The 10,523-nt window shown below is 46.9% G+C and overlaps 1 protein-coding gene across 1 annotated transcript in view; it reads left to right on the top strand.

Moving 5' to 3' along the window:
• CERS2 (ceramide synthase 2) overlaps nt 1-10,523 on the top strand; it is a 33,383-nt gene that overhangs the window by 10,056 nt on the left and 12,804 nt on the right. The window contains exon 2 of the mRNA XM_042441151.1: nt 7,640-7,813. Coding sequence (XP_042297085.1) covers nt 7,641-7,813 — 173 coding nt within the window. The 5' untranslated portion in view covers nt 7,640. The remainder of the gene's footprint in view (nt 1-7,639; nt 7,814-10,523) is intronic.

Below are 10,523 nucleotides of genomic sequence, written 5' to 3'. Positions count from 1 at the left end.
TTTGAGTGTTGGACTATGATCTGGAAGCAGGGTTTGAATCCCAGTTCAGCCAGGAACGCTCACCTTATACGAGCCACCTCTCTCAGCCTCAGAGGATGGTCCATGGCGAACTTCCTCTGGACAAACCTTGGCAAGAAAACCCAATGATTTGGGGTCTCCATAAGTCAGAAACGACTGAAGGCACACAGCATAAATAAGGCTGCATCCACACTGCAGAAATAATCCAGTTTGACGTCAATGTAGGGAAAACAAGAAAATGGGTCTCTGCCCTCAGTCACTTTTGAACAGTGGTTCCCAAATGCTGGTGATCCAGATTTTTTGGAGTGCAGCTCCCAAAAGCCTTCAGTCTGGGGATTCTGGGAGCCGAAGTCCAAAATCCCTGGAGGCCGGAGTTTGGGTACAATGGCTGAGATGATGGGAATTGGAGTCTCATGCGTTCCAGACTGGGGAAGGCGAGGTATGGCCTTTGGGAAGAAAAACAGGAGTGACTTTCCATTTGTGGTTTTGCCACGAGTGTGTTTAGCAACGCTATCTTTGCGCACAATCCTCCCGTGTTTGCATTGACTTGGCAAATCAAAGCCGGTCCTCCCCCAGGTTTCCAAAGTGCAGCGTGGCTCGACAAACAGGCTCTCTCTCTATTTTTACTCAGGGAGGGAAGGGAGGATTGTGCAAGGAGTGAGTCTTATGGGAATCGTCCATCTTAAAGGGTTGGGTGGGACCCCCAAAAGCCATGTACCGAACCCCTTGCGATGGAGGGATACGCTACTAACGCCGTCCGACCTCTTTTAAAGGTCTCCAAAGAAAGGGAGCCCAACCCTAGCTCTTCCAGTTTTTGCAATGTTCAGGTGGAATCGCTTTTCTTGAAATTCGAATCTGCCGACTCCTGTCCTACTTTCTGAGGCTGCAAAACAACAACAACTGCTCATGCTCATTTTCAATTTTCCCCCCTCCTTGTAACACCTTTTGCCTGATGAAGAAGCCGGTGAAGCTTCAAAAGCTTGCGACATGGAAGTTGTGCGTTTTGGTTGCCCCGGTGAAAGTATTGTTGTTTGGTGGGTTTTTGTGGATTTGCTGAAGGCAACTCAGCTACCTTTGGACATTTCTCCATGACATCCATTTCTTCTCCCCTTCTCCTTCTCTTTCTCTCCCTCTCTTCCTTCTCCGGATCACCTCTCTTCTTCCCATCTCCTTCTCCATTCTTCTCTCCTTCCTTCCCTTCTTCTCCTCCTCTTTCTTCTCCTTGTCCTTCTCCTCATTCTCTCTCTTCCTTTTTCATCTTCTCCCTGTTCCTCTCTCCTCCTCCTCCTCCTCCCCTTTTCTTCTCTTCCTGTCCCCTCCTGTCCTCTCCTCCTCCTCTCATTCTTCTCTCTTCCTTCTTCTTCTCCTCCAAGCCAAACATACCCAACTCCCCAAGCCTCCCTCCTAAGGCTTACTTTCCAAACTTTTGACCACTCGGGACCCCTTCCAGCTTATCAATAACTTTTCTCGAACCTTCTGAGATGGGCGCAATATTACTCAGGTGAGATCTGACCCATTGGCACCCCAACTTCCCTTGATTGGGAGGCTTTGCTCCTGTGGATGCAGCCCAGCTCATCTTGGCCTCTTTAGCTGCAGCATCACACCAGAATCGGACGTCGATGGCCCCAAAGCTGGTTTTTGCAGCCCTTGGCCTCTTTCTGCCCCTGACCCACAAAAGGATGAATCATCTCACCTGGAAGCCTTGTAAGGGATGGCCTGCCAAAAACAAAACCCATTTTTGAAAGCCAAGAATGGACTCTTGGCCCCTCTGGTGCGAGGGAGAGATTTGGCACTTCTGCCCCTGTTTGTCCCCTCAGCTACCTTTGGACATTTTCTCCATGACATCCATTTTCTTCTCCTGATTCACCTTCTCTTTCTTCTCCATCTCCTTCTCTTCCTTCTCCTGATTCACCTTCTCTTTCTTCTCCATCTCCTTCTCCTCATTCTTCTTCTCTTCCTTCCCCTTCTTCTCCTTCTCTTTCTTCTCCTTGTCCTTCTCCTCATTCTTCTTCTCTTCCTTTTTCATCTTCTCCTCCTGTTCCTGTTCCTCCTCCTCCTCCTCCTCCTTTTCTTCCTTCTTCTCTGTCTCCTTGTCCTTCTCCTCCTCCTCCTCATTCTTCTTCTCTTCCTTCTTCTTCTCCTCCAAGCCAAACATACCCAACTCCCCAAGCCTTCCCTCCTAAGGCTTACTTTCCAAACTTTTGACCATCTCTGGACCCCTTCCAGCTTATCAATAACTTTCTCGAACCTTCTGAGATGGGCGCAATATTACTTCAGGTGAGATCTGACCCATTGGCACCCCAACTTCCCTTGATTGGGATGCTTTGCTCCTGTGGATGCAGCCCAGCATCATCTTGGCCTCTTTAGCTGCAGCATCACACCAGAATCGGGACGTCGATGGCCCCAAAGCTGGTTTTTGCAGCCCTTGGCCTCTTTCTGCCCCTGACCCACAAAAGGATGAATCATCTCACCTGGAAGCCTTGTAAGGGATGGCCTGCCAAAAACAAAACCCATTTTTGAAAGCCAAGAATGGACTCTTGGCCCCTTCTGGGTGCGAGGGAGAGATTTGGCACTTCTGCCCCTGTTTGTCCCCATTCCGCACAATGGCTTTGTTTGTCCAGATAGCGATAGCCGCTCTTTTAAATGCACTTGGCAACATTAGCTTTGGAGTCAGACCAGAAACTGCTTGTTGTTAGACTCCAACACCCAGAATCCCCCAAGTTGAGGAAAGCTGGGCTTTGCCATGCCAAGAAATACATACATTATTTCCACTGCAACGGAGGAAATCTGGGCTTTGCAATCCAGACGTATTTTCCTACCAACGGAGGAAAGCTGCGGTCTGCAAAGTATAATTTTACCGCAAGCTGTGATTCTGATCTAGGCCATTGCAGATGGAGAGGAGGAGAGAAAACAAAGCCTGTACTTCGCACTCGGCACAGCATGGTTTTGCTTAACGTTGATGCACTTCTGCTTAGAAATCTAGCTTCTGGGGACCAGGAAGGTTTTTTCCTCGCTCTCTTCCCCCCACTTTGGCACAGTTGCCAAAGGTCAGTTGGGGACGATTGTTTGTTAGGCCTCGGTTCCAACAAACAAGGGACTCACAACAGAGCCATTGTTTAAACAAGCGAATCTTGGAAACTCGGCTGCTCTCTCTGAACTTGTTGCTTGGCTTGCTTTCTTGCGGTTTTGGTTAAATAGCCATCGTTTTCAGCGTTGTTTCAAACTCCATGAGGACCGGAAACCTGGGAGATAACTGAAGCCTCCATTTCATAGAAAGCGGATGCTCGGTGTATCGGATGCATCCGCATTGCAGAAATAATCCAGTCTGACGCCGCTTTAACCGCCACAGCTCATGAATTAGACGGAAAAGATGTTGTCACTTGGGCAACACCTTTGCAGGAGGTTTTGAAATGCAGAGTTGTTGTTGCATAGTAGGTAGAGGATGGGCCCTTACGTTGCTAGACCTCATGAAGGAAGCCCAAAACCTCAAAATCATCATCATCAAATCCCGGCTTGCTTTATTTAAGAGATGAAGATTGGAACACAATTTTTCTTTCTCCTTCCCATTCTGTAAAAATGGCAAAGGAGAAAAGAAACTGAGGTCCAGAACACACTGCAGAAATGATCCAGTTTGAGACTGCTTGAACTGCCCTGGCTCAGTGCTAGGGGACTCTGGGAACTGTAGTTTGGTGATACATTGGACCTTCTCTATCAGAGAGCTCTGGTGCCACAATACATAGCACTGAGCCAGGACAATTAAAGTGGTCTCAAACTGGGTTATTTCTATAGTGTAGACAAGATGAGGCAGCAATGCAACCTTTGCAGAAGCGGGTCCCCGGCTGTGGCTCGTAATTCGCACTGTCGTCCCGGGGAGCAGAGTCCAAAAGCTCCAAACCTTTGGCCGTGATGTTGAAATGGCAATTTGGTCACATTGGCCTGTAAGCTTGCTGGTGCTGTCTCTTCCTTGCTCCTGCTATGTAAATATCTTACATTTGATCAGAGTAGGCAAATGTTGCCCTTTGGGGATGACACCTTCCAGAATCCCCCCGCTGGCATTGCATTTGCTGACTTCTGGGAGTTGCAGTGCCCCAAGTCTCCAAACTTGGTCCTTTGAAACCATGTGGTTCTCCCAAAGGGCGACATTTCCTGAATTCTGGAAGGCGCATATCCCAGAAACATTTGCAAACTCTGTCTTTTGGAAAGCTCTCCCATCTAGTCTCCAAAAGGCAACATTTCCAATAGTCCAGGAGTTGCATTCCTCAAAGGGCAACTCTTCCAAAATGCTGGAAGTTGTAATCCTTAAGAGACCAACATTTCCAGAAGTCTGGGCATCACAATCCCCCAGAGACCGACATTTCCAAAATGCTAGGAGTTGCAGTCCCCAGAGGCCAACATTTCCAAAGGTGCTGGGATTTACAGTCCTTAAAAGGCCAACATTTCCAGATGACTGAGCATCATAACCCACCAAAGGCAGTGTTTCCAAAACTTCCCAAGGGTTGTGCTCCTTAAGAGGCAACATTTCCATAGTGCTAGGAGTTGTATTCCCCCCCAAAGGGCCACATGCCAGGATTCATTTCTCTCTTTGCCCCCAATTGCATTTGGGATAGGCTGTCGCTCTTTTGGATCCTTCGCCCCACAAATGGGTGCAGACAGGGCGAGATCCATCTGCTGAAATTGGTGCAGCAGGGCAAGGCTGTGACTCACGGAGTGCTCTGCTGGGCACGGGTGCGTCTTACAAAACTTTATCCAGCTGGCCTGTCATTAAAACCTAGAATTTACTGTCGGGGATGCCAAGAAGGCAGCCAGGTGAATATCAAAGCCTGGGCAAAGGGATGATGGCCAGTTTAGGCTGAAAACCTGATACAGAAAGAGCTCTGAGAGGTAATTGAAGGGTGCCGTGGCGTGAAAGGAGTCCGCTTGGCAACAAAAAGGGCGTAAGGATGCCGCCGTGCGTGGCACGCTTTTCTTGGGTGCCTCTTTGGCTTGGGGCAGCCCATGAAAAGAAGCCGCAGGTGTGGAGAAGCCTGCTTTTTGACTTTGTCTCTGTGAAGTCGGTGCTTATGATACCAAAGAAATGCCTTCTTTCCTTCAGCCCTTCGGCGCATCTCGCATTCTGGGATGTACTGCAAGGATCGCTGGTTTAAGCCAGGTTGGTTTATGCCAATGTTTAAGCCAGTGATTCTCAAACGTTGGTCCTCCGTATGTTGTGGACTTCAGCTATCTTGGTCAATGATCTGGGAATCTGGAAGCTGAAGTCCAAAACACCATCCAGAGTTTGGATGGATGGATGGATGGATGGATGGATGGATGGATGGTGCAGACAGACAGACAGACAGACAGACAGATGATATGATTGATCGATCAATCGATCGATACAGAATTTGCTAATATAGTTGGCCCTCTGCATCCATGGATATTTTTTATCCATGGATTCAACCATCTTGAAAATATCCAAAAATAATATAAATTCCCAAAAGCAAACTTTTATTTTCTGTTCTGTATAAAGGACACCATCATCATCATCATCATCATCATCATCATCATCATCATCATTATTATTATTATTATTATTATTATTATTATTATTATTATTATTGGGACTTGAGCATCCATGAGAATCCATGGATTTTGGTATCCATGAGGCTCCTGGGACCAAATCCCAGCGGATGCAAAGCTTCCACTGTATTAAAGCATTGACATTTGTAGGATCTGGGGAGACGGGTTAAACACGCAGACGCCTGTTATCATATTAAAGATTACAGCAGATAAACTTTCTTGGGAAAGCCATTGCACACCTTGAGATGCCACCACCCACAAGGATGCCCAGCCCTTGTTATCGCCACATCTGGGGCTCTGGAGGAGAGCTTTCATTTGGCACGGAGAACATCTCCAGGACGTAGGAGCCTGAGTAAGTTGGCACACTGGTCTGCTGGCTGTGGTCTTGCCCTCGTTGGGCGAGATGGACGACGGGTGAGTTTCTGCCATTGTTGCTTCTGGAGGGATGTCCCATGGAAGATGGAGCAGGGCTTGCTTTCTGATGCTCCGTAGGCTAGGAAAACAAAGCAATGGATTTGAATGCAAAAAAGGAAAGCTGCCTTGAGTTACTGTGCTGGGAGGAAGTCAGGGTATAAATAAACATCATCATAATGGTGGTGGTGGTGGTGGTGGTGGTGGTGGTGGTGATGATGATGATGATGATGATGATGATGATGATGATGATGATGGAGATTCCACCTGAACATTAGGACAAATTCCTTGATATTAAATGATGCTTGATGGTGGAATGGGCCAAAAGCATCTGCGGAAGTAGACTTTAGCTCATGCTGCCAACTTCTTTCTTTCAGTTAGTCTCAAAGCTGCTACAAGATCTCTCTACATACTATTTAGAAAGGATTTCTAATTTGTATTGACATCCTCACATACTTATGGCATATATATGTCTGTCTATGGTTTCCACTCTTCCAACTGCATCTGAGGAAGTAGACTGAAGTCTCGGAAAGCTCCTGCTGCCAATGTCTTTCTTTCAGTTAGTCTCAAAGGTGCTACTAGATCTCTCTGGCGGGTGTTCGAGTCACCTTCTTTGGAGGTCTTTAAGCAGAGGTTGGATGGCTCTTTCGGGAGTGCTTTCGTTGTGTATTCCTGCATGGCAAGGGTTGGATTAGATGGCCCTTGGGAGTCCCTTGCAATGCAAGGACTCGAAAATTGCAGCTACAATCCTGCAAATCTGTAAATGCGATGCTTAACTATCCTCTTCCTTTGCTCGCCACTGTTGGGTTTCCGCTTTACTTGGCTATATATGGTGGCTACCGCATTGCAGAGTTACTACCATTTGATACCACTTTAACTGCCCTGGTTCCATCCTGTTAAATGTAAGTCTTGTATATATGTGCCTCCAAAATCTAATTTAAATACAACCCTGGGATGTGTGGTTTGTCGAGAGAGCTCTCTCAAAACTACAAATCCTAGATCCGTCGCAGTTAAAGCAGTGTCGATAGTAATTGCAAAAGTCAAAGCTGCAAATGCGGAGGGATGACTGCACTTCAAATATCGCAGTGAAATCATTTCCCACACGATGCTGCGAACGTGTTTGAACATAGCATCCAAACCAATCAAGATAAATGTTATTTGGAGTGCTGGGAAAAAACCCATCTAGTTCTAGCTTTGGTTGGGAAAACTGGCATTGCCGGCTTGCTGCTGAGTTGACTTAAGACAGTATCTTCCATTGCTTCATCTGGCAAGGATTTCGGCGTAGGTTTGGGTTTGGGCATCCTCCCTTTTTCTCGCGGAACTGATGCGGTTCGACGCCGCTTTAACTGTTGTTTTTTCCATCCTGTGGAATTTGTCGTTTTCTATTGTTTTTACCATCGGATACCATTTTATTATTGTATTGCGATAGGGAAATAGTTCACGAATCTGCAAAGACTCTGTCGCACGGAGCCAGGACAGTAAAAGCGGCATCAAACTGCATTAATTTGACAATGTAGATGCAGAGATGCCTCCCATGTCGTTGGTTATGTTGGTGTCCCCAAAAGCAAACTCTCTCCAACTCCTGGGGGTCTCTTTACGCCCCCAAATTTTAAATCTCCACATGGTCATCTCTTTTTTGTCTTTCTCCTCGCAGGATGTTCCAGACTTTATACAATTACTTCTGGTGGGAACGGCTCTGGTTGCCGGCCAACCTGACGTGGAGCGACCTCCAAGACCATGATGGCCGGGTCTACGCCAAGGCCTCCGACCTCTACTTCACCATCCCTTTAGCCTTCGTCTTCCTGGTGGTCCGGCACCTCTTCGAAATGTGAGTATTCATGGTTCGAGAAGGACTCTGAGAAGCTGGAACGTGTCCAGAGAAGGGCCACCAAAATGTTGAAGGGCCTTGAGATCATGAAGCCCTATGAGGAGAGACTTAGGGAGCTGGGTACATTTAGCTTGGAGAAGAGAAGGTTAAGAGGTGGTATGATAGCCCTGTTTAAATATTTGGAGGGATGTCATATTGAGGAGGGTGCAAGCTTGTTTTCTGCTGCTTCACAGTAAAGGACCTGGAGCAATGGATGCAAGCGATAGGAAAAGTGATTCCACCTAAGCATTAGGAAGAACTTCCCAACGGCTTCCAAGTTCACATTAGAGCCTGGAGCGGATGGACCGCATCCGCCGATGACTTGCAAGTCTTCGTTTGGGAATCCTGTTCTCCTGGGGTGCTTTTGGGGCATTTCTGGGCAAATAATAAGAGAACTGGAGAGATGCTCTATAGTCCAGAATTTGCCCTGATATGGATAAGAGTGGCTGGGGTCTTGTTAAGGGCAGGATTTCAATTGCAACCTATTTGAACCGCAGGCATTTCCCAAGAGTTTTCCATCCAGGTCAGTCTGTCTGCATTTGAGTTGGAGCCGGAGCCGTGTGCAATGCGGTTTTGCCTGTTTGCGTCTTCTTTCGCAAAGGTGGCACATGGCACTCTTGGTGGTGGATACGTAACGGGGGCTTAACTGCCTTCTCCCATTCGTGTTTTGGACCGATAATAGCATTTCAAGTGTCCAATGGAGTGATATTTCTGCATGTATTGCATATGTCATATTGTTGGTGTTGCATACAGGGGTGCATAATGGAACGTTCCTTGCAAAACAGTGCATGCGTCTGCATGCAGTTTTTGCTTACGGAAGTGCATGTGTTGCAGACATCATATGGTTTTCATTGCACATTATTATAGGTGGATCTTTGGCATAGATAATATATATGGGTGTGGATGGTTTGCATATATAGTGGAGTCTTTATGGCAGATAGGAATATATATGAATCTATTGTACAGATACTTAGGATGTACAATATGAACCCTGTATTCATGGGTTTCGCTTACCATCTTCTGAAAAAATATCTTCTCTCTGGGATTTTCTAGGCCCTCCAGTGCTATTCTGTGGTCTATTTGCAATAGAAGATGACCATAGAGTCACACTGGAAGACCTAGAAATGCCTAGGAAGGTGTTCCTTCTAGGATTTCTAGGTCCTTCAGTGAGATTCTATGGTATGCTTCCAGCAGAAGATAACCATAAAGTTGCACTGGAGCACTGGGAAATGCCTAGTATGGTGTCCTCTCTAGGATTTTCTCGGTCCTTCAATGCAATTTGTATGTTTCCAGGAGAAGGTGACCATAGAGTCGTGCCGGAGGACCTAGAAACCTAGAGAGTGTTCTCTCTAGGATTTTCCAACTCCTCCACCACAACTCTATGGTCAGATCCCACCGGACGTCATTCATTTCGATACATGGATTATACATGGATTTGCATGGTCACAGTAAGTCTGAGATACGGATATGGAGGTCGTACAGTATTGCAAACCGAAGTAGATATGGGTCTCTTGCGCAGGTAATAGAGGGGTTCATTACAAATGTTGCAAGTTCTGACAAAGAAGCTCTAAAAATCACGACACGCGACAAGTTCCAGGATTTTGTAGCCACAGCAGTTATAAAGCAGTGTCGAAGTGGGTTATTTCCGCAGAGCAGATGCAGATTTAGTTAACTGAGATTCACAGAACTTGTTTCAGGGAAGAGAAATCTATGGAAGAGGAGATGCAAGAGGTAGGATTTGGGGGAAGTTTCCAACCCGTCAAGACTCAAAGGCTGTTTGTTGTTCCTGATCATGAACTGCAAGGAATGTGCCAAATTTTAACAGGATCGCTTTGGAGGTGTAAATAATTCACCCGAAGCGCACTTTCCTTCCCCTTGCAAAGAAGGTGGAAATAAATAGGCATAAGAGCCAACCTTCAACTCCTTTAGCTGCTAAAGATTTTTAAAACGGGCTGAAATCAATGAAATAACGATAACCCCTTTTCTGTGGGCGCCGGCGAATTCCTCGGGAGGAATGGCGTCTCGCCGCGGGAGACGGGGATCGCGCGCCAAGAACGGAGAAAACAATGGAGCAAAAAGAGGGATGCGGTTGGCACAATCGGGGCATTGTGCCATTTGGGCCGATGACCCACATTAGGTCAGCAACCTCCCTGAACGGTCCTGGGACGGCGAATTAAAAAGCCATGGTTTCTCCCTGTCGCCCAAGAAAAAGAAACAAAGGAGAGACAGAGAGAGCTTTGTCTTTGCAAGGACAGGGCAGTGTGTGTTTGTGTGTGTGTGTGCGTTGTATGCTCACGCATTTGTCGCACAATGCGGATTCCACTTCGACCGCCGCAGCTGCATCCTATGGAGTGTCAGGAATGGCACGGTTTTGGATCCTCAGCCAGAGAGCTCCATTGCCTCTCCAAACTAAGAAAGCCCATTATAATAAATAATAATAAATGTTATTTTTTTATATGCCGCCTCTCCCGCAGGATTATTCCACCTGTTGGACTATGACCCTGGGGACTAGGGTTCGAATCCTAGCTCGGCCATGGAAACCCATTGGGTGACAGTCTCTCAACCTCTGAGGATGGCAATGGCCAACCTCCTCTGAACAAACCTTGCCACCTAGTGCCTGACTTGCTATTAAACTGTTCAGGGACTTGCTGTAAAGGTGGATGGTATTGTA

Source organism: Sceloporus undulatus, chromosome 9 (genome assembly GCF_019175285.1).
Source record: "Sceloporus undulatus isolate JIND9_A2432 ecotype Alabama chromosome 9, SceUnd_v1.1, whole genome shotgun sequence".
Taxonomy (NCBI): Eukaryota; Metazoa; Chordata; class Lepidosauria; order Squamata; family Phrynosomatidae; genus Sceloporus; species Sceloporus undulatus.
Note: the sequence above shows the minus strand (reverse complement) of the source record. Positions and strands in the feature narration are given on the sequence as shown.